This window comes from Alnus glutinosa, chromosome 7 (assembly GCF_958979055.1).
Source record: "Alnus glutinosa chromosome 7, dhAlnGlut1.1, whole genome shotgun sequence".
Lineage (NCBI taxonomy): Eukaryota > Viridiplantae > Streptophyta > Magnoliopsida > Fagales > Betulaceae > Alnus > Alnus glutinosa.
Genome location: NC_084892.1, coordinates 28219804 through 28241933, shown reverse-complemented (window position 1 = coordinate 28241933; position 22130 = coordinate 28219804). Strand labels below are relative to the sequence as shown.

Genomic DNA, 22130 nt, shown 5'->3' with positions numbered 1-22130 from the left:
GAGAAAATGGAAGCGTTCATATCATACAATTCCGAACCGTCCGATCGTAGAATCCAAATTTTAGAATAGGAAAAAGGCGTTAAGTCAAGTAAACCGTAAATGACAGAATCTAAGGGCTTGTTTGGTAAGTAATTGGGTCGTGGAATATTTGTGTGTTATGTAGTAAAAAGTGATTGATGTAATATAAAATTTGAGAACATTTTATAGAAAAGTGAAAAAGTTTTGTTTTGTAGTAAATTTTTTATTTGAATAATAATAAAAAATGATTGATGTGATATAAAAAGTGTAAAAAAATTAAAATGTTTTTTTTAGAAAAAGTGAAAAAAAAAAATAGAAGGAGATTGAGTGGTTTGCCAAACTACTCTTAATTGTTTTCAGGCGCAAAAATTTCCACGTTCACACTCCAGGCGGCTTGGGATACTTAGGACCATCTCGGATAGTAGAGCCCACCCTTGTTTAACGCCCCTGTCCTTTTTTGGATTCGTTGCTTTGGATCCCTTGAGGCCATCTCCAGCAGTTATGGTTAAAATAGCTATTCAAAAAGCCTCAATCTCTACTTTAACCACTGGTTTTCTTAAAATCACTCCAACAATAATCTCTATTCCACACTTCATTTTCTTTAAATAATATTTTTTTAATATTTTTTTATTGTTTTATTTTCTTTCTCTCCCTCCTCCCTCCCTCTCTCTCTCTCGGATCACTCCTCCTCAGTCCTCACCGGTGGGTTCACCAGAAATAATTTCACACCCAATCAACTTCCGGCCAAAACACTCTCCGGTCACTCCTCCTCGCCGGTGGGTTCACTAGAATTCCACACCCAATTAACTTCCGGCCAAAACAACAACAAACACAACCGAAATTCACACACACACACACACTGCCGGAAGTTCACAGCACAACCAACACACACAACCGAAATTCCACACCCACTACAAAGAACACACCAAATCGGCCAACTAAGGAAGAATCCACAGAAAATCTCCTTTCGCCGGAAATCACCCTTCAACCGTTGGACGATGACCCGCGACCCGCAATCGGCGCCTCTGCTCGACGGAAATCGGCGCCTCTGCTCGACGGAAATCGGTGCCTCTGCTCGTCGAAAATCGGCGCCTCTGCTCGACGGAAATCGGTGCCTCTGCTCGTCGAAAATCGGCTCCTCTGCTCGACGGAAATCGGCGCCTCTGCTCGATGGAAATCAGCGCCTCTGCTCGCCGACAATCGGCCCCTCTGCTTGCCAGAAAAAATCGGCGCCTCTCCTCGGTCGACCCACCTTTCTCAGATCTCCTTCTCTCCGATTCTTCTCCTTCCTTCTTCGTCGAACCCTAATAAGCGGGGAAGTGGGGGGACATGCGGGATTGCAGAGGAGAAGTGAGCGAGAGAGAGAGAGAGAGGCTGAAGTGAGGAGATGGTGAGAGAAAGAAAAAAATATAATATAAAATATAATAACTGATGAACAGTGAATAGCCAGTAGTGGCTATTCACTGTTGATGAAGTTAAGGAAAAAATTATAATGGCTATTCTGTTGGATGAAGAAAAAGTGCTAAAAATAGTCAAATTTGACTTTTTGGTTAAAATGAAGCTTCTGCTGGAGATGGCCTGACTTTTGGCCGAGAATCTTGTGGAATCCCTTACTCCATGTGCGGTTGAAGATTCAGTGCACCGGATCTTACGATGCTCCAGCGATATCCACGGATCGACATTTACTTCAATCTCCTGTCTGGTTTACAGTCTGTCGGACTGTAATTACGAGAGGTTACCAATGTTTGCACAAGTTTTGAACTGTTCAAGTTCTTATTTTAGACAAATAAATCCTATTAATAACAAAAAAAAAAAAAAAAAAATGTCACAATTACAGGAAATCCGGTTCGTTCATTCATTCAAAACAATGGCAACAGTGGGTCTATCACTTAAAACAACATGACAAAGGGAAGTTTCGTTTGACCATCCTACTCTAGATTCTTACGTTAAAGCACTCAACCACGTTTGCAAAAGAATATGTATTTGTTGACTATATAACTGGGTGTGCTGGTATTTCTACCCTGTTGTGAAGGTTTTGGGGTAGTCAAAGCTGCAAGAGCTTGAAGCTTAAAACCTGAAACCCAACCAACAATGGCGAATGCTTCAGTTGTTCCGTCGGGATACCTGCAAGGCCCTCCCGTTGCGCCGGAGTGGCTGAACAAGGGCGACAACGCATGGCAGATGATATCCGCGGCTCTAGTGGGTATGCAAGGCATGCCCGGGCTAGTGATCCTTTATGCAGGCATTGTGAAGAAGAAATGGGCACTCAACTCAGCTTTCATGGCACTATTTGCCTTCGCAGCCGTCATGCCTTGCTGGGTGCTGTGGGCTTACAAGATGTCGTTTGGTCATAAGCTTCTTCCGTTTTGGGGGAAAGCTGGCCTCGCCGTTTCCCAGGACTTCTTGATCGCACAAGCCGTCCTCCCCTCCACAAACTACAAAAATATAACTCAAGACGCTACACTTTTGTACCCCACGGCCACCATGGTCTTCTTCCAGTATGCCTTTGCGGCTGTGACTGTAATACTACTTGCCGGGTCGGTTCTCGGTCGGATGAGCATCAAAGCTTGGATGGTCTTTGTGCCGCTATGGATCACTTTCTCCTACAGCGTCGGAGCATTCAGCGTGTGGGGCGGCGGCTTCCTCTATCAATGGGGTGTGATGGATTATTCCGGCGGTTATGTTGTCCATTTAGCTTCCGGTGCAGCAGGATTCACAGCAGCTTATTGGGTAAGTACTGGTTTAATTTTCCTATATCTCCTCGTATATAATATTGATCGATGATCCAATATTTGACTTTCCTGGTCTTCCCTGTAGGTTGGACCAAGATTGAGGGAAGACCGGGAAGAATTCCCACCTAACAATCTCTTACTCTCACTTGCTGGGGCTGGAATTCTTTGGATGGGTTGGACTGGTTTCAATGGCGGAGATCCTTTCTCCGCCAATGTGGATTCCTCTATGGCCGTTCTCAACACTCACATCTGTGCATCCACTAGTCTCCTGGTATGGACATGCTGGGATGTGATCTTCTTCAAGAAGCCCTCTGTGATTGGGGCCATCCAGGGAATGATAACAGGGTTGGTCTGTATTACTCCTGGCGCAGGTGAGAACATCTCATATGCGTCCTTATTCACAAATATCCATTCAGTTTCTCCACACTCTCATCCTTTTTCCCTATCTACAGGTCTCGTTCAGGGCTGGGCTGCACTGGTAATGGGGATAGTTTCCGGGACCATTCCCTGGTACACCATGATGGTTTTGAGCAAGAAGCTGCCGTTTCTGCAGGTGGTTGACGACACCCTTGGTGTCATCCATACTCACGCTGTTGCCGGAGTTTTGGGCGGAGCTCTTACCGGACTCTTTGCTCACCCGGACCTCTGTAGCTTGTTCCTGCCGATCCCAAAGTCAAAAGGGGCCTTCTATGGCGGCAGGGGTGGAGTACAATTTTGGAAGCAGTTGGCGGGAGCATGTTTTATAATAGGTTGGAATGTAGTAGCCACATCCATCATACTCTGTGGTATTAAACTTCTACTGCCCCTTCGAATGACTGAGGCAGAGCTCAAGATTGGGGACGATGCAGCTCATGGAGAAGACGCCTACGCTCTTATTGGCCAAGGACAAAGGGAAAAATATACACAAAATGGTAAGAATAATGACGCCTTCCAGAGTGAAGACGCGGTCTGATGTTGGATTTAAGGAAATGTACAAACATCAATTAGCAATCACATGAACCACAGAATAGATTGAAAAATGTCGATAAGTGTTACGTGTGCCGCACACTAAGGAAGCTAAGAAGGACAGTCGTGGTCTGCATGGCAAGATAAATCACGGGAAGGAAAGTCGTGGGCTGCACATCATGGCTAAGAAGGAATGTGGCTGATCGCGGCCAAAATAAGGGATTGTTTCCCAGTAGAAAATTAGGAGAATAATAAGGGATTGTTTCCCATTTTCCCATTCGTGTATTTTTCCTTTCATGTAAGCATTCTATTTAAACCTAAGGAGGCAATGAATAAGCCATCAGATATTTCATCCTCAACTATTGCAGTTGATCTTTAGGAGGCAGGGTACCTCGAATGCCCCTTATCCCCACCATAGGTAGGCTAAGGAAGCTCTATTCCGAGGCTTTGTCTATGACCAAACACCAAACACGCTCTCAAACACAAGCACACAACAATTTGGTATCAGAGCCAATTCAAGATGTGACGGAGCAGCGGTTGGAACGCATAGAGAAGGAACTGGGTGCGTTAAGCTCCATGGAGGAACGAATTCTCAAACGGATGGAGGAGATGCTTGCGGCAAAACCCAATACGAACTAGCAGACGCAAGGAGATCACCAGGAGGGTGAGGGGAGCTCTGCACGAAACAGGGTAAAGGGCAGTACTTCACGAACAGAATCTGGTTCGTTTGTGCCCAAGTTCGCCAAACTCAATTTTCCCCGTTATAATGGCTCGGAAGATCCAACTAGTTGGATATGTCGAGCGGAACAATTCTTCGAGTATCAGAATACAGCGGAGGAGGAGAAAGTATCATTAGCTGCTTTCCACCTTGAAGGGGAAGCACAACTGTGGTATCAACTTTTTAAGGAAGGAGAGGCAGCGTTGGAGTGGGAGGCGCTAAAGGAGGGGTTGCATGTTAGATACGGGCCTACTCAGTTCGACGATTTCTTTGGCGATCTAACAAAGCTTCGCCAAACTGGAACGGTGCGTGATTATCAAAGTGAGTATGAACGGTTGTTGAGCAGGGCTGGCCGACTCTCAATGGCACAGCAGGTCGGTGGGTTTATTATTGGCTTGAAGGAGACCATTAGACCAGAAGTGCAAGCCTCACGACCAGAAACGTTGACAGCCGCAGTAGGTCTCGCCCGGTTGTACGAAGCGCGACTACAGGCCCAAAGACACCCTGCGATTTTTTCTGAGGTAAAAAGAACCATGGCTCCTTCTAACTATCCTCCTTTACCCTCTGCTCATTTAGCCAGGAACCGCTCACCAGCAATTAAGAGATTAAGTCCAGCAGAGTTGAGTGACCGCCGTTCGAAAGGGCTCTGTTTCAACTGTGATGATAAATTCTCGCCGGGCCATAAATGCAAAAAATTGTTCCTAATAGAAGGTATATATGAAGAGGGTGAGGAGTCAATGGAGGAGAATCCGAGCAAGGAGCGGTGGGATGAGGAAGACACCGACATTCCTAAAATATCCCTTCATGAGATTTCGGGTGCACAGTCTCCGCAAACCATGAGGATTAAAGGAATGATCATGAAAACCTGTAATACCTTACTGGCTGACACGGGTAGCACGCATAATTTTCTGAGCGTGGAATTGGCCGACCGACTGGGGCTGAAACCAGACCGACACACAAAGATTGAGGTATTGGTGGCCAATGGAGAAAAGTTGAGCAGCAAGGGAAAGTGCTCAGCGGTTCAGGTTTGGTTTCAAAACACTAGGTTCACTATTGAATTTTATCTCCTTAAGTTGAGTGGCTATGATGCAGTGCTTGGGGCCCAATGGCTAAGAACTCTTGGCCCGATTCTTTGGGACTTCTCCAAATTGTACATGAGTTTCCAGTGGCAAGGGCAGGAAGTTACTTTGAAAGGGTTAGCTTCCCCACAAGACAAGTTGCTGGAGGCATCAAAAATGCTAAAGCAACTGAGGAAACAACAAGAGGGAGTCTTTGTGCAGATATTCTAAATACACTTGGGCGTAGAACAGAGCTGTCCCGAAATTGCAGAACCTGAATTGTTACAGTTGCTGGAAGACTTCAAGGAGATATTTGCAGAACCCTGTAGGCTACCACCCCCCCCCCCCCCCCCCCCGAAAGCACGACCATCAAATTCCCCTTATTGAGGACTCCAGGGCAGTGAATGTACGCCCCTACAGGTACCCGCATTATCAAAAAAATGAGATTGAGAAAATTATTTGGGGGTTGTTAAAAACAGGGGTTATAAGGGCTAGCACCAGTCCCTATTCCTCGCCTGTATTGTTGGTAAAAAAACTGGATGGTTCTTGGCGTTTATGTGTGGATTATCGCGCTCTTAACCGTATTACCATCAAGGACAAATTTCCCATCCCCGTAATAGACGAGTTGTTGGACGAGTTGCATGGGGCTCAGTACTTCTCCAAGCTGGATTTGCGCTCCGGCTATCATCAAATTCGAATGAAGGAAGGGGACGTGGAGAAGACAGCTTTTCGCACTCATCATGGGCACTTTGAATTCCTGGTAATGCCGTTCGGTCTCACTAACGCTCCTTCCACTTTTCAATCTTTGATGAATGATGTTTTCCGAGATGTTATGCGTAAGTTTGTCCTTGTTTTCTTTGACGACATATTAATTTACAGCAAGTCATGGGGGGAACACATGAGCCATTTATCCATTGTTTTTGATATCTTGCGGACTAATCAACTCTATGTCAAAAGAGATAAATGCAGCTTTGGCCAAGTGAGGGTGAATTACTTAGGCCATATTATTAACCGAGAAGGGGTGGCGGTTGACCCTGAGAAAATCAAAGCCATGTTGGAGTGGCCACGGCCTACCACACTCAAGGCACTACGGGGGTTCCTAGGCCTTACCGGCTACTATCGAAAGTTCATCCAAAACTATGGTGTTATTGCTCGGCCATTAACTCAACTTCTCAAAAAGGATGCTTTCAAGTGGACTACTGAGGCGGAACAAGCTCTGTTGCATCTCAAAACAGCTATGACGCGGGCTCCCGTATTGGCTCTTCCAGATTTCTCTAAGACATTCGTCATAGAGTGTGATGCTTCTGGGTACGGTCTTGGGGCTGTCTTGATGCAAGACCGACGTCCTATTGCTTTTTTTAGCCAAGCCTTGCAAGGGCGGAACTTAAATCTGTCAGCTTATGAGAAAGAAATGTTGGCTTTGGTGGCATCGGTCCAAAAATGGAGGCCATACTTATTAGGACAGCAGTTTGTCGTGCGAACGGATCACCGCAGTCTCAAATACCTATAGGACCAAACCATTGTAACAGAGGCTCAACAAAAATGGCTTGTCAAGTTGGTAGGGTATGATTTCATCATTGAATACAAGAAGGGGTCCGAAAACTCGATGGCAGATGCATTATCACGGCAGGGGGAAGGCTCTCTCATGGCTATCTCACAACCCGTACCCCAGTGGGTTGAACCCATCCAGCATGAAGTACAAAGTGAGCCCCTCCTCCGAGAGCTGGTAGAGAAGATACAGGCGGGTGACATGCAGGGACCATGGCACGTTCACTCGGGTGTCATCTACTTCAAGAATCATATTTATCTTGCCTCCACCTCTGCGCTCACTCCAACGATCATTGCTGAATTCCACAATGCCACCCATGAAGGTTACCACAAGACGCTACAGCGGCTGAGAGCAGTTTTTTATTGGCCAGGTATGAGTTCCCAACTCAAAGAATTTATCAAACACTGTGACACTTGCCAGCGCCACAAAACAGATGCGACCAAGCCTGCAGGGTTGCTACAACCGTTGCCGATTCCAGAGCAAGTTTGGTCTGATATCTCTATGGACTTCATTGATGGTCTCCCCCCGTCTAATGGAAAAACTACTATCTTGGTGGTTGTCGATAGGTTCTCCAAATATGGGCATTTCACTCCCATCAAGCACCCATATACGGCATCTCAAGTTGCCCAAGTCTTCTTTGAAGTCATTTTTCGGCTCCATGGGATACCAACTTCCATTGTGTGTGACCGAGACCCAACCTTCACTAGCCTTTTTTGGCGCGAGCTGTTTCGACTCAATGGTACCAGCTTCAGATTTAGCTCAGCCTACCATCCTCAAACGGACGGCCAGACGGAGGTAGTCAATCGTACAATTGAGATGTACCTACGGTGCTTCACTAGTTCTTATCCTAAGCAGTGGGTTAAATGGCTACCGTGGGTTGAATTCTGTTACAATACCAGTTTCCACTCAGCCACCAAGCACTCACCCTTCGAGGTTGTTTATGGAAGGCCTCCACCCTCTCTCTTATCTTACATACCAGGTACCACTCAAGTTGCTGCGGTTGAGGGAGCCTTGGTTGCTAGAGACGCAGTACTTTGAGAGGTTCGTCGTCAATTAATGGGGGCCCAAAATCGCATGAAACAGGTTTATGATAAGAATCACACAGAAAGGGAGTTTTGTCCGGGCGAATGGGTCTACTTGCGATTGCACAACTATCACCAACAGTCCCTTAGCAAACGGACCAACCAGAATCTAGCCCCCAGGTTTTTCGAGCCCTACCGCATTACTGCCAAGATTGGTCCAGTAGCGTATCGTTTGGCTCTCCCACCATCATCCAAAATCCATAATGTTTTTCATGTTTCGGTCCTCAAGAAATGGCTGGGCACCGGGACACCTGTACAAGATCATCTTCCCATAGGAGAAGACGAGCCAGTGTTTCCACAAGCTGTGCTGGATCGCTGCATACAACAGCATACATATAACAGATACACATAGAATCTAGCTCAGTTTATGCTTTACATACAGCATACGAGGATCACATAGTGCATCATGTTTTATCTCGAGTCACAATAAAATTGAGAAATATGATCATCCATGTTGGGAAGAATATCAACCTTCTTGGGTGCTAGGCCCAACCCGAGAATCTGGCCCATCACATACACCCGAACAAGGCCCAACAATCCACAAATTAACCCATCGGAGGCCCAGTCCTGCAGTTCGGGCCCGATCCAATTCAACCGAACCGGCCCGGGTGCACCATAACTCCATCATCCGCAGACATCCTAAGACTACCCGGGAGTTAAGGATGTGACGCACGACCCTAAATAGGATCATGGGTCGTGACCTCACCAGCAGTTTAGCACACCATCCATAAAGGATTGTGCCTCCGATCTTAACTCTGTGAACCCGAGATATCCGCGTAACCGATGCCACGTCTCCATGTAACTGCTGATTCCCGTGGATGCAGGGGAAATAACTGCTCCTCAACCTCTATAAATACTAGAACCTCTTCAGATTCTAAGGTACATGCTAATCAATCTTTTTGACATTATTCTGCGCATTTATTCTCAGAACCATACACTCACTTAAGCATCGGAGCGGGGTTGTCGGAACCCCCCAACGCAACCTTGTTTTTCAAGTGGACCAGGAGCAACCAAGGCAAATATCTGATCGACACGTCACCTACCGAAAACTGTCTCAACAGTTTGGCACCGTCTGTGGGAACGACTTGTATCGTTTTTCTACAAAAAAAAAAAAATCCCGTTATGGTAAATACTAGATCAGAAGCCAACAGAGTGCCCCGGGATGACTGAAATGCCCGGGAGGAAGGAAACTCCAACGATCCCCAACTCACTCGCCTGAATGAAAGAATGGAATAGATGGCCAAAAGCATCGAGGATTTGGCCACTATGAATGCTATTCTCCAAGCCCGGGTTCCAGAACTTCATCAAACTGTCACTGACCCGGGAAACCAAGAGGAAGGTAGCCGGGTCGAAGGCTCTGGGGAGCCGAACAACCAAGAAGTCCCAGGAAACCCTCCCCCAGCTCAAACCGAGGCGGCAAGGGCGGTACAAGGCATGATCTCCCGGTTGGAACAAAGATGCAATGTTCTGACCGCAGCTATTCAACGGAACGATAAGGGGAAAGCTTCCCTGGTGGAAAATCTTTTGCAAAAGACCACCTCTCCATTCACCATGGAGGTGGCAAATATTCACCTTCCCAAGAAGTTCAAAGTCCCAGAGATCCCATTTTATATGGGCCTTGAGGATCCCGTGGAGTACCTAGATAATTTCAGAGCCCACATGGACCTCCATCGAACACCTGAGATGGTGGCCTGCCGAGCATTCCCTCTGAACCTCTCGGGCAATGCCCGTGACTGGTTCAGGAGCCTCCCGCCAAATTTCATTCGTCATTTCGAGGACCTCGGTAGGATGTTCCTGACGCAGTTCATGGCCGGAAGGGTCAGAAGAAAGCCGTCCAGATCCTTGATGTCATTGCACCAGGGACCCGAGGAATCTCTCAGAGATTTCTTCATGAGGTTTAACCAGGCTAGACTTGAAGCCAAAGCAGCAACCGATGATTTCATCTACGGAGCTCTCTTTCAGGGAATCCGAAAAGATGGAGCCCTAATGGCTGATATAGCCAGGAAGCCCCCTCAGAATCTAGATGGCTTTATGAGTAAAGCCGAGAAGTACATCAACCAGGAGGAGACACTCCGAGCTCTATTGGGACCCGAGCAAACTCGCCCATCCACTTCCGAGAATCCAAAAAAGAAGAACCTTCGGAAGGAAGAATGGAAGCGTGTTCCAGAAGAAGAGGCTAGGCCAAAACGGGATCAGGAGTCCCTAAGGGGTCACAACTGGACACCCCTCAATGCACCCATTATGGATGTTCTCCTGGATTAAAGCGAGACCCGATGTACCGAAAACCCAGACCGGTGCTCGCAAATCCGCATTCACGATACGCCGACCAGTATTGTGCGTTTCACGATACTACTGGGCATCGTACAGAAGCCTGCATATCCTTGAGACTTCTAATTGAACGCTTCATAGAAAACGGAAAACTTGTCCATTTCCTCGCAGATCAAAGAGTTCGGCAAGACCCGGAGCACGGCAATCGCCCCCATCAGAATCGGTTCCATCAGAATCAAAACAATCCCCGGGATGAACGAGGAAGAAATCAGGAAAGGGGAAGGGAACCGGAACGCAGGCCAGACCTTCGGGCCGCACAAGAAAGAAGTAGGAGCCTTGCCAGACCAGCACGGCAGGAAAACCTTCCGGAGATACAAACGATTTCGGGGGGTTTCGGAGGAGGCGAAGAGTCTAGCTCGGCACGGAAAGCATACGCGAGGCAGATGAGGGACTTCGAGGTTTACTCGGTGCACAAACCTCTAAAATCCCACAAACAAAATGATGAGTGTCAAATATTGCATATGTGGACCCCTTAATTTGCATTTGCTAAACCTTTAGTTTTGTTATTTTTTAATGTTTTTTGTTAGTTTTGGTATTTTAGTATTTTGCAAGTCATTGAGAGAAAACAATAGCTTTATGGTGAAAGAAAGCACACTTTAAGAAGACCTAGATGATGTGGTTATGTTCAACCAAATCAAGGAGAGGACTAAATCGGAATTTCTCTAATTGGAGTCAAAAGTGGATTGGACTAAATTTCAGATTCTGCCTATGTCACAGTATTTTGGCCATAACAATCAGTTCAAATATCTGATTGAAGTGAATAAAGTGGCGTTGGAAACCTAACTCAATTTTATACAAATCCTTATGAAATAGTATTTTCCTAATTCGGACGTCTTCTATGCTAAAAGTGTCCCGTAATAAAAGACCGCAAATCTGGACCAAAAACTTGATGTGAATTTTAATTGTACTCGCAAGTGCACAAATCTTTTGCAATAAAGGGTTTTACAAGTGCGAGGTCGATCCCACAGGGAATTGTGTTCTTCAAAAATAATTTTGTTTCTAAACTAATTAAATCTTAACCTAGTTCCAAAACAATGTTTGATTTTTTATAAAAAGAAAAACAACATAAAGTAAATAAAGTAAAATAAAACAAAATAAAAGATACTAAGGTTTTGGAATCCACACCCACAAAATCATAGCAACATATTCTCGTGTTCATCAATACACATTCGAAGTTCTCACCATACAAATCTTATGTATGTTCTACTATGCTTCAAAAAATCATTAAATCATTCAATGAATCCGTTCTTTGCACAAATCACAAAAGATATCCGATATTAACCAAATCATCAAATGTATCTGTAGAACGAAACACAATGAATATCCAGCGTTTTGATAAATAAAAACCCAAGCAATCAATTATATGAAATTATCTCAAATCATCAAATGTATCCTTGAATCACAAAAGATATCCAAGAATCATTCCACACATTGAAAAGAAGTAAAACATAGGAAAAATTAAACCAAATAAAATCGGATAGTATAAACTTACATGAAAATATTGTTGATCTTCAATGGTGAGGCCTCATCCTCAACCTTAGTTGAAAAATTAGCTACACATGACTATTGAAAATAAAACCTAACCTAAAGAAAAACTAAACTAAAAAGAAAAGAATATTTTGGTCTCTAGCTTCTCACTTTTTTCTCCCTTTTTGTTGAGGCTTAGAGGTCTATTTATAGGGAGAAAACAAATCCTATAAGCCCTAGAATTCCTAGAAAAATCGGAGGTTAGTCTCCTAGTTTGAGTTGGAAACTTAAAACTCAATCCAAGAAGGAAAACGACTCCAAATCCGTCCAGATTTGCGGTCTTTTATTACGGGACACTTTTGGCATAAAAGACGTCCGAATTAGGAAAATACTATTTCATAAGGATTTGTAGAAAATTGAGTTAGCTTTCCAACGCCACTTGATTCACTTCAATCGGATATTTGAGCTGATTGGTATGGCCAAAATACTGTGACATAGGCAGAATCTGAAATTTAGTCCAATCCGCTTTTGACTCCAATTAGAGAAATTTCGATTTAGTCCTCTCCTTGATTTGGTTGAACATAACCACATCATCTAGGTCTTCTTAAAGTGTGCTTTCTTTCACCATAAAGCTATTGTTTTCTCTCAATGACCTGCAAAATACTAAAATACCAAAACTAACAAAAAACATTAAAAAATAACAAAACTAAAGGTTTAGTAAATACAAATTAAGGGGTCCACATATGCAATATTTGACACTCATCACAAAACGCTCCGGTGGTCGGATTCTCAGATGACGATTACACAGGGGTATCTCTCCCACATACCGACGCTTTGGTACTGAGTCTGGCCATAGCCAACCACAAAATACACCGCATCTTGGTTGACACAGGAAGCTCGGCTGACATCCTTTACAGGTCAGCCTTCAAGCAAATGAAGACTGATCGAAGTAAGGTGATCCCGGCGAGACATTCGCTTGTGGGATTCACAGGAGAACAGGTGCTCCCACTCGGGTCCATCGAGCTTCCGGTCACAGCGGGAATGTACCCAAGGCAGAGGACGGTGATGGTTCGGTTCTTAATAGTCGACCGATCATCGGCCTACAACGCCATCCTCGGGAGAACAACTCTCAATGAATTTAAGGCTGTGACCTCAACCCCTCACCTGAGCATGAAATTCCCCACCGAAGAAGGAGTCGGTGTCGAAAAAGGAGACCATAGGATAGCCCGAGAATGTTATAATACAAGCTTGAAGAAGCTCCCGGAAGCCACGAGACTCGGAGAAAAGAAAAAGGACGAAGAAAAATAGCAATCACCGATGGGGGAGCCGGTCGAGGAATTGGAAGATTTTGAGCTCGGTGACTCGAAGAAGAAGGTCCGTGTAGGCGCGCAGCTTCCCTCTAAAATAAAGGAAGCCCTGGTGGCATTCCTCAGAAAAAAAAAAAAAAAACAAAGATGTGTTCGCATGGAGCCACAAGGACATGCCGGGAATACCCCCATCCGTAATAGCCCACAAGCTAATGGTTGATCCAAGCCATCGACCGGTTAAACAACGAAGGAGGACCTTCGCACCGGAACGAAACCAGGCCATAGCCGAGGAAGTACACAAACTCCTGCGGGCTGGGTTTATCCGAGAAGTAAACTACCCAAAGTGGTTGGCCAACGTGGTTTTAGTCAAGAAAGCCACCAGGAAGTGGAGAATGTGTGTTGATTTCACCGATCTCAACAGAGCATGTCCCAAGGATAGTTTTCCATTACCCCGGATCGATCTCCTTGTAGAATCTACATCTGGTCATGAACTTTTAACGTTCATGGACGCCTTCTCAAGGTACAACCAAATTCACATAGATGAAGCTGACCAAGAAAAAACGTCGTTCATTACTGACAGAGGTTTATACTGCTACAAAATGATGTCGTTCGGTCTAAAGAATGCAGGGGCTACATACCAGAGGCTCGTCAACAAAATGTTCCGAAATCAGATCGTACGAAACGTGGAAGTCTATGTTGACGACATGCTTGTCAAGAGCACACGAGCCGCCGGCCATATAGCCGACCTGGGGGAAACTTTCGAGACACTAAGGAGTCACAAGATGAAGCTCAACCCGTCCAAATGTGCTTTCGGCGTTTCCTCCGAAAAATTCTTGGGATTCGTGGTTTCGCAAAGAGGAATCGAGGCGAATCCCAAGAAGTTAAGTGCTGTCCTCGGTATGCAATCTCCCCAGACCACCAAACAACTGCAACAGCTGACTGGGAGAATAGCAGCCCTTAACCGGTTCATCTCCCGGTCCACCGACAAATGTCTCCCATTCTTCAAGATTTTGAGAAAAGCCTTCAAGTGGAGTAGTGAGTGCGAGGAAGCCTTCAAGAAGTTAAAAGAGTATCTGACTAACCCGCCGTTATTGAGCAGCCCCGAGGAAGGAGAAATCTTGTATCTCTACCTCGCAGTATCACCCTCGGCAATCAGTTCAACTTTGGTCCGAGAAGACTCAGGCATTCAAAAACCGGTTTATTTCACCAGCAAAGCACTCCATGGAGCCGATGAGAGGTATCCTCGGATCGAAAAACTGGCCTTCGCCTTAATAATCTCGGCACAAAGACTAAGGCCATATTTCCAGACACATGCTATACGGGTGTTAACCGAGCATCCGCTGAAGAAGATATTATAAAAACCAGATCTTTCCGGCAGGTTGGTAAATTAGTCAGTAGAGCTGGGGCAGTTTGACATAGAATTCCACCCTCGTACTTCTATCAAGGGTCAAGCCTTAGCCGATTTCATACTGGAGTTCAACAATACGCCGGAAAGCGAAGAACTACCTGAGAAGGAAACATGGGTAGCATATGTAGACAGCTCCTCGGCCAACCAGAAGAGTGGAGTCGGTGTCATGTTGGCAAGCCCGGATGGAGAAACTTTTCAATATGCGATCAAACTGGATTTTGTGACCACCAATAATGAAGCCGAGTATGAAGCACTTTTGGCCGGGCTTTCAATAGCTCGGGAAATGGGAGCAAGGAACTTAGAGATCAAAAGCGACTCTCAGGTGGTAGTCAGCCATGTGCAGGGATTTGCCGAGGCACAAGGCGAAAAGATGATTCAATATCTCAATAAGGTGCGTAAATGTCAATCTAACTTTGACAGAACCGTCGTAACAAAAGTTCCTCGGGAAGAGAATGCCCGAGCTGATGCTCTTTCTAAAATGGGTTCCGGTACCAAGCCCATCGTCAAAATATCCACACGGGGGGTGGTGATACAGACCGAGCCTTCAATCCTTCCAAAACTCGACATGATGGAGATTGAAGAAAGATCAGACGAACCCGAGTGGGCCACTAACGTCATTCAGTACCTCCGCAACGGTTCCCTACCCGAAGAGAAGCTGCGAGCTCGTAAGGTAAAAATGCATTCAGCCCGGTACGTGCTTATCGGAGGATCACTTTATCGAAGAGGATATACCGAGCCACTTCTCAAGTGTCTTACAAATTCCGAGGCGGAATACGTACTAAAATAAATACATGAAGGGGTCTGCGGGAACCATTCCGACTCTCGGATGTTGGCACACAAAGCAATGAGAGCCGGGTACTACTGGCCAACAATGAATAAGGATTCGGTCAAACTCGTCCGAAAATGCGATAAATGTCAGAGGTTTGCCCTGGTGATGAAGCAACCCCCTGAAAAATTAAGCCCTATCACTTCGCCGTGGCCATTCGCAAAATGGGAGGTCGACATAGTCGGGCCTATGCCACCGGGAAAAGGTAGGCGGAAATTCCTTCTTGTCGCGGTAGACTACTTCACCAAGTGGGCTGAAGCCGAGGCATTTGCCACTATCACTACCGCCAATGTAGTAAAATTTCTCTGGAATTCAGTCATATGTCGATTTGGTATCCCATACGCTTTCGTTACCGACAACGGAAAACAGTTCGACTGTGGACCATTTCGAAAATGGTGTGCCGAACTCCGTATCAGAAATTATTACTCAACCCCAATATATCCACCGGCGAATGGACAAGTGGAAGCTACGAACAAGACTCTTCTCAAAACACTAAAGAAGAAGCTCGGAAAAAAGAAAGGAGCTTGGGCCGAATATGTCCCCGAGGTACTTTGGGCCTACCGTACCACGACACGTACTCCCACCGGGGCTACTCCTTTCTCTTTAACTTACGGTTCAGAGGCAATTATCCCTGCCGAAGTCGGATCACCCAGCTTCCGAGTATCACACTACAATCCAGGACTCAACGACGAAGGAATCAAGCTCAATCTGGATTTGCTACAAGAAAGAAGAGATGAAGCGAAGGTAACATGGGCTGCATACCAAGACCGAGCTGCCCGTTACTTCAACAAAAAAGTAAGCCCACGAAAGTTCCAACTCGGAGATTGGGTTTTGAGAAAAGTAATCCCGATCACCAAAGATCCAATCGAGGGAAAGCTCGGAGCAAAATGGGAAGGCCCATACAGAGTTATACGATGCCACGACAAAGGGGCATACCATTTGATTGATACGGCCGGTAAAGAATTACCGAGAGCCTGGAACGCCGAGCATTTGAAGAAATATTTTATGTGAATTGCTTATACTACGTTTTCTGTTGTTTTAAAGTTGGCACCGACAATGCATTTTTATGGTTATTCTCAGTTCAATTCAAAGTGTGGAGTCTCGGTTCAAATCAAACCAGACCAGATCAAATCAAAGCGTTGCTCCCTCGGTTCGAAACATAACCAACCCGGAGCACGCACCGGTCATATCCTCAATAGTGACTCGGACAAATCACCAAATTTGTCTAAAGTCATTAAGGAATGTACAGGTTCAAATCAAACCAGACCAGATCAAATCAAAGTGTTGCTCCCTCGGTTCGAAACATAACCAACCCGGAGCATGCACCGGTCATATCCTTAATAGTGACTCGAACAAATCACCAAATTTGTCTAAAGTCATTAAGGAATGTACCGGTTCAAATCGAACCAGACCAGATCAAATCGAAGCGTTGCTCCCTCGGTTCGAAACATAACCGACCCGGAGCACGCACCGGTCATATCCTTAATAGTGACTCGGACGAATCACCAAATTTGTCTAAAGTCATTAAGGAATGTACCGGTTCAAATCAAACCAGACCAGATCAAATCAAAGCGTTGCTCCCTCAGTTCGAAACATAACCGACCCGGAGCACGCACCAGTCATATCCTCAATAGTGACTCGGACAAATCACCAAATTTGTCTAAAGTCATTAAGGAATGTCTCGGTTCAAATCAAACCAGACCAGATCAAATACAACTCGGCAGCACAAGCAAAACAAAAGTTTATGCGAACACATCCAAATACCAAAGTATAAAAACTAATTCTATTCACATATCAACTTGGTTACATACGTTTTGTACTCAGTTCAAAGTAAAACCGGTTCAAAAGAAAATATATATATATATATATATATATATATATTTACAAAAGCAGGCTCCCGGTCGAGTACCCATCATCACCAGCCCCAGGCTCCTTGGTTTCTTCCCTACTGGGAGTACATTCCGAGACAGAGGGCCCCGAAGTTAAGTCATCTCGATAAGGGTTCGGAGCATCCTCGGTCCAGTCCTCCACGTTCGGGAAAAACTCCACTCCCAGAGTCTGCAGTTCATTAGTTGCTGTCTCGGGCATCCCAAGAAGGTCGGGAGTCACAGTCTCAGGATCAACCTTGAAAACTTCCGGGTGAAGAAGCATGGTCCTCAAGCTCTCGAAACCCCAGTTGGATCCTCGGCCCCAACTAAGGCCTCAGAGCCAAGGAACCAGAGCGAGTTGCTTCTTAAAACGCCGGGACTTGGACTTATAGTAATGACCCTTCTTCCGAAGCTTCTTACACTGAGCCTGAATTTCTTTCTGTTTCTCGGACAGAGATTGCTTGTCGGCCACCAGCGAATCCTTCTCCCGCTCCATCTCTGCCACCCGGGGAGACAGTGTCGTTTTGGCTTCGTTAGCCTCGGTCAGGTTGCTCAGTACTCTGTCAAGGGTCTTCTCACTTTCAAATGCTTGAGCATGAGATGTATCCGCCAGCTTCCGGGCCTGAGCCAGATCCATGTCCCGAGCCTTGATGGTTTGATCTCTGATCTGAATATCCTGTTTTAAAGTCTCTATCTCGGACTCCAAGTCCTCGGTTCGGGACACCTCAAATTCCAGCTCCTGAACCCGGGATTGAAGCTCGGCTACCTTAGCCTCCAGAGCAGCTCGACTTTCAGTGATACCCCGGTGGTCTCGCCACAAGGCAACCGACCTCATAACACTCTATAAAAATAAAAAAAAATAAAAAAAAAAAAGAAGAAAAAGAGTTAGAAAAAAAAAAACGTACAAAGTATAGAAAGATATTCTTGAAGTCACAGGGCTTACCTACAACTGGGCATGAAGCATCGCCTCCACAAGTCCTCCGGGGAACCCGGTCACGGACATCGAAGAAGGCCCTTCCGGAATCAGGCCCATTAAAGTCTCTAAGGGGTAGGCCAACAGGCCTTCCCTCAAAGAACCGATTAACGCTCCTGTTGGGAAGTTTCAGCTTCCATAAATCCCGGGGAAAGATTTCGAGTCTCCGGTTGGTCCTCGCAAGTCTCGGGTCCAGGGGACTCCACAACCTCAACCCGATCTGAACCCTTTCCAGCCAACATGGACGAGTCTACCACCCCGGTCTTCAGATGACCCTCCGATTCCATCACCACATGATCCCCGGATCCCGGTCCATCCTGGGGTTTTAAGGATGTTTCATGCTCCGCCGGTAAGTGATCCTCGGATGCCAAACCAATATCAGACTCCAAGCGAGCCTCTATCTTTTCAGCCGGAGACCAACCCGGAATCTCGGATTCTTCAACTGGTTCCTCCCGTGTAACTGGCAAGGTGGGCAGTACAAAGTGCGGCCGACCAAAGAGAAGCTCGGCTTTAATGACCCGCGAGAGCACGTATTCCAAAGGATCCAGGGCGAATCAAATCCTCTTCGGCAACCCGGACGCCACTTCTTTCCCTTTGCGCTTGGTCACACCCCGAACCTTGGAAGCCTCTTGCTCCAACTCCTCGGGTTCGTCTCCGATTTCTATTACATCGGACGCATCAACGACCCCAATTGGAAGATCATCGGGCTGAACAACCGGAGTCTCCCCAACAGACGCTTCCACTGGATTTCTAACTTCAACGGGATTAATAACGGCCGATGAAGAGGCATTCGGGATCGTATTTCTGGGAGCTCTAGTCAAGTCACTCCCAAGATCGGTCTCCGGGGCAGAAAGGGTTGGGGTAAGGTTATCCCGAGGTACAATCACTGTCCTCGGAACTTGGGTCACCTTACTTACTTTTCTCGGAGGGTGGGTATCCTTACCAGTCTTCTTTGGTTTGATGACCCTCTTAGATCCAGGAGCTACCTTCGTCGCCTTCGGTTGTGGAGTGCCGGCCGCTTCACTCCCGAATTTTTTCGGCTTTTGTTTTCCTTTCCGATCATACCAAACCTTGTCGGTAGGAATCTGATACCCGAAAACCTTCCGCATATTCTCGTCGGTGACTATGTTGTCATAGTCTATCTTCATATCGTTCCCTGGAGTCTGAGAGAACAACAACATTGCGGCAACCCTTCTCTTGCCGGTCGCATTCAAGGCCGGAGATTCCCGCAAATCAACCTGGATAGGTCTCCAGACTCTTGATATCCTTTGGTCGGGCGATAAGGATGCAGCCGACTCCCAATCTCCCGAGACCCGAAAAAAAACCCGACCTCCAACCCCGGTTGTTGGAATAACTTTGAGAAAGATAAATAAAGATGGGGTTGTTCCTAACAGTAAACTCAACAACTCCTTCTCTTTTATATGCCGCCCGGTAGATGTTGAAGAACTCCGGAATTGTCATCCGAGCCCCCAACACTGTTCGCCACAGAATGAAAGAGGCGAGGAGGTATCTCCACGCGTTCGGTGTAAGCTGGCTCGGGGACACCCCAAGAAATAGTACCAGTTCCTGGGCAATGTCCGGAAAAGGAAATCGCAGCCCGGCTAAAAGCATTTTCTCATAAATAACGAGATCGCCCCCACGAATCTCCCGGGTAACAGGATTTTGAAAATGTAACAGAACCGTGGGAGGAATATCATAATTGTTCCGGAGGCGGAATTCATCCCCGGTACAGATCTTTGAAACTCCTCGGTGGTCGAGAGGCATTTGACATTCGACTTGCTCAGGTACCACCTCGTCCTCGGATAGTAATTCCTCTTCTTCAGACTCCGAGACGACAACCACTGGGAGTTCCCTCGTGTCGGACATGGTGCGGAAAGACGAGGTTTGGATAAACTTCCAAAGGAGAGATATACGAGTTCAAAAAACAAAAAGAGGAGGAAAAGTTCAAGACAAGAATGAGAAATGCGAATGGGAGAGGGTATTTATGCTCGAGTGCGACCGGGATTAGCCGGTCATGAACAACCGGGAGACAGAGAGACGTGAACGAATCTCATCCCTTCAAACCGGCAGTCGAACCGTCACCGGTCACACATCTGACAACCACAGTGCCCCTCAAAAGGCGAACCGACGTCAAATCAAATTTAAAGTGCTGCTGACTCATGTCGACAAATCGAAAGGACCACGGGGTTGACCGGTTACAGTCCACCGGAAGCTTAACGGTCTCGTTCAAATTCATCCTTCCAAAACCGGCAACCGGAGAGCCCCAGTGGCACGCCTGGCAGATAAGACACTCCTTGAAAGACGAATCGGCGTCCAAATCATACTCGACACGCGGCTCGCGGATTCTGAGGAAATTCGAAACTTTGAAAATTTGAAATTTGAATTTGAAATTTTGAAATGAAAGGAAAAAGAGCGGGAATTCCTTAAAAGATGGCGTGCGAAGGCCCTCGGGTGGACAAGGTAGGGACAAAGCAAAGCAACCGACAAAACAATGCCTCCTAGATGGACCACCGACTCAAAACGGAAGTATATGCAGAGAAGGGCCATTGATCGCTCTCGGCATCATACGCCGAATTAAAATTCGAAATACATCAGGGTAAGGATCAATCAATTATTCTTAAATTCTCTCAAGTATAAAATTTACCTAAGAGAATTGGGGGGTAACTGTTGGGAAGAATATCAACCTTCTCGGGTGCTATGCCCAACCCGAGAATCTGGCCCATCACATACACCCGACCAAGGCCCAACAATCCACAAATTAACCCATCGGAGGCCCAGTCCTGCAGTTCGGGCCCGATCCGATTCAACCGAACCGGCCCAGGTGCACCATAACTCCATCATCCGTAGACATCCTAGGACTACCCGGGAATTAAGGATGTGACGCACGACCCTAAATAGGATCATGGGTCGTGACCTCACCAGCAGTTTAGCACACCATCCATAAAGGATTGTGCCTCCGATCTTAACTTTGTGAACCCGAGATATCCGCGTAACCGAAGCCACGTCTCCATGTAACTGCCGATTCCCGTGGATGCAGGGGGAAATAACTGCTCCTCAACCTCTATAAATACTAGAAACTCTTCAGATGCTAAGGTACATGCTAATCAATCTTTTTGGCATTATTCTGCGCATTTATTCTCAGAACCATACACTCACTTAAGCATCGGAGTGGGGTTGTCGGAACCCCCCGACGCAGCCTTGTTTTTCAGGTGGACCAGGAGCAACCAAGGCAAATATATTATCGACACGTCACCTACCGGAAACTGTCTCAACAATCCACAGTAATTTCTATATCCATGAGTAAAAAGTCCAGAGAGCAGATAAAATACGGTGAGTTAATATGATTTTGTATAATATTTCATATACGACGTCGTCGCACTGTAATCTTTATAGAAATCTTTTTAATGGATATGTTGTACGTATAACAAGTTGAGGTGAATACGCTAAAGCTTTTTTGTGTTGTAAAAGAAAACTACAATGGTTGAAGTAATAAGTAAATCACTTTTTCTTTTTTTCTTTCTTTTCTCATTTCAATTTTTCTAATTTCCATTTCAATTATATTTCTCGGACATATTTGTAGAAATATATAATAAGATATATAAAAAAGAAAGAGAGAGTGGAAGCAGAGAGAATAAGAGATATTACGTATAATGGTCTTTATTTATAGATCAAGGAACTAAGGAATATTGTTCCTTAGTTAAACTGGTGGGATGTTCCTTTGGTAGAGTCTCTTTTTCCAGAGCCTACAACAACCAAGATTTACAATATTGCAATTTCTCCACGTTCTCAAGTGGATAGGTTGATTTGGGCAGGTACAAAAAATGGAGCTTTCTCAGTGAAGAGCGCATATT

General features: G+C 45.9%; 3 protein-coding genes across 3 annotated transcripts; all 3 read left to right on the top strand.

The window, feature by feature from the left end:
* The first annotated feature begins 1891 nt into the window (after positions 1-1891).
* LOC133873923 (ammonium transporter 3 member 1-like) lies at positions 1892-3769 on the top strand. The gene is made up of 3 exons (XM_062311727.1): positions 1892-2748; positions 2836-3121; positions 3203-3769. The coding sequence occupies exons 1-3, from the start codon at positions 2110-2112 to the stop codon at positions 3700-3702; spliced, it is 1425 nt and encodes a 474-aa protein (XP_062167711.1). The 5' UTR covers positions 1892-2109; the 3' UTR covers positions 3703-3769.
* Positions 3770-8076: 4307 nt separating this feature from the next.
* Positions 8077-8454, top strand: LOC133873418 (uncharacterized). The gene has a single exon (XM_062311124.1). It carries the CDS (start codon positions 8077-8079, stop codon positions 8452-8454), a length of 378 nt encoding a protein of 125 aa, XP_062167108.1.
* A 1921-nt stretch (positions 8455-10375) lies between these two features.
* Positions 10376-13205, top strand: LOC133873417 (uncharacterized). The gene is made up of 2 exons (XM_062311123.1): positions 10376-10809; positions 12815-13205. The coding sequence occupies exons 1-2, from the start codon at positions 10376-10378 to the stop codon at positions 13203-13205; spliced, it is 825 nt and encodes a 274-aa protein (XP_062167107.1).
* Positions 13206-22130: the final 8925 nt, after the last annotated feature.

What these genes read in the sequence shown, in the direction of transcription:
- LOC133873418 (XM_062311124.1), top strand. Translation starts at nt 8,077, where the DNA reads ATGGGGGCCCAAAATCGCATGAAACAGGTTTATGATAAGAATCACACA.
- LOC133873417 (XM_062311123.1), top strand. Translation starts at nt 10,376, where the DNA reads ATGTACCGAAAACCCAGACCGGTGCTCGCAAATCCGCATTCACGATAC. An exon ending in GCACGGAAAGCATACGCGAG is followed by an intron (nt 10,810 to 12,814) that starts GCAGATGAGGGA and finishes CATCCTTTACAG; the next exon opens with GTCAGCCTTCAAGCAAATGA.
- LOC133873923 (XM_062311727.1), top strand. Translation starts at nt 2,110, where the DNA reads ATGGCGAATGCTTCAGTTGTTCCGTCGGGATACCTGCAAGGCCCTCCC. An exon ending in GATTCACAGCAGCTTATTGG is followed by an intron (nt 2,749 to 2,835) that starts GTAAGTACTGGT and finishes TCTTCCCTGTAG; the next exon opens with GTTGGACCAAGATTGAGGGA. An exon ending in CTGTATTACTCCTGGCGCAG is followed by an intron (nt 3,122 to 3,202) that starts GTGAGAACATCT and finishes CCCTATCTACAG; the next exon opens with GTCTCGTTCAGGGCTGGGCT.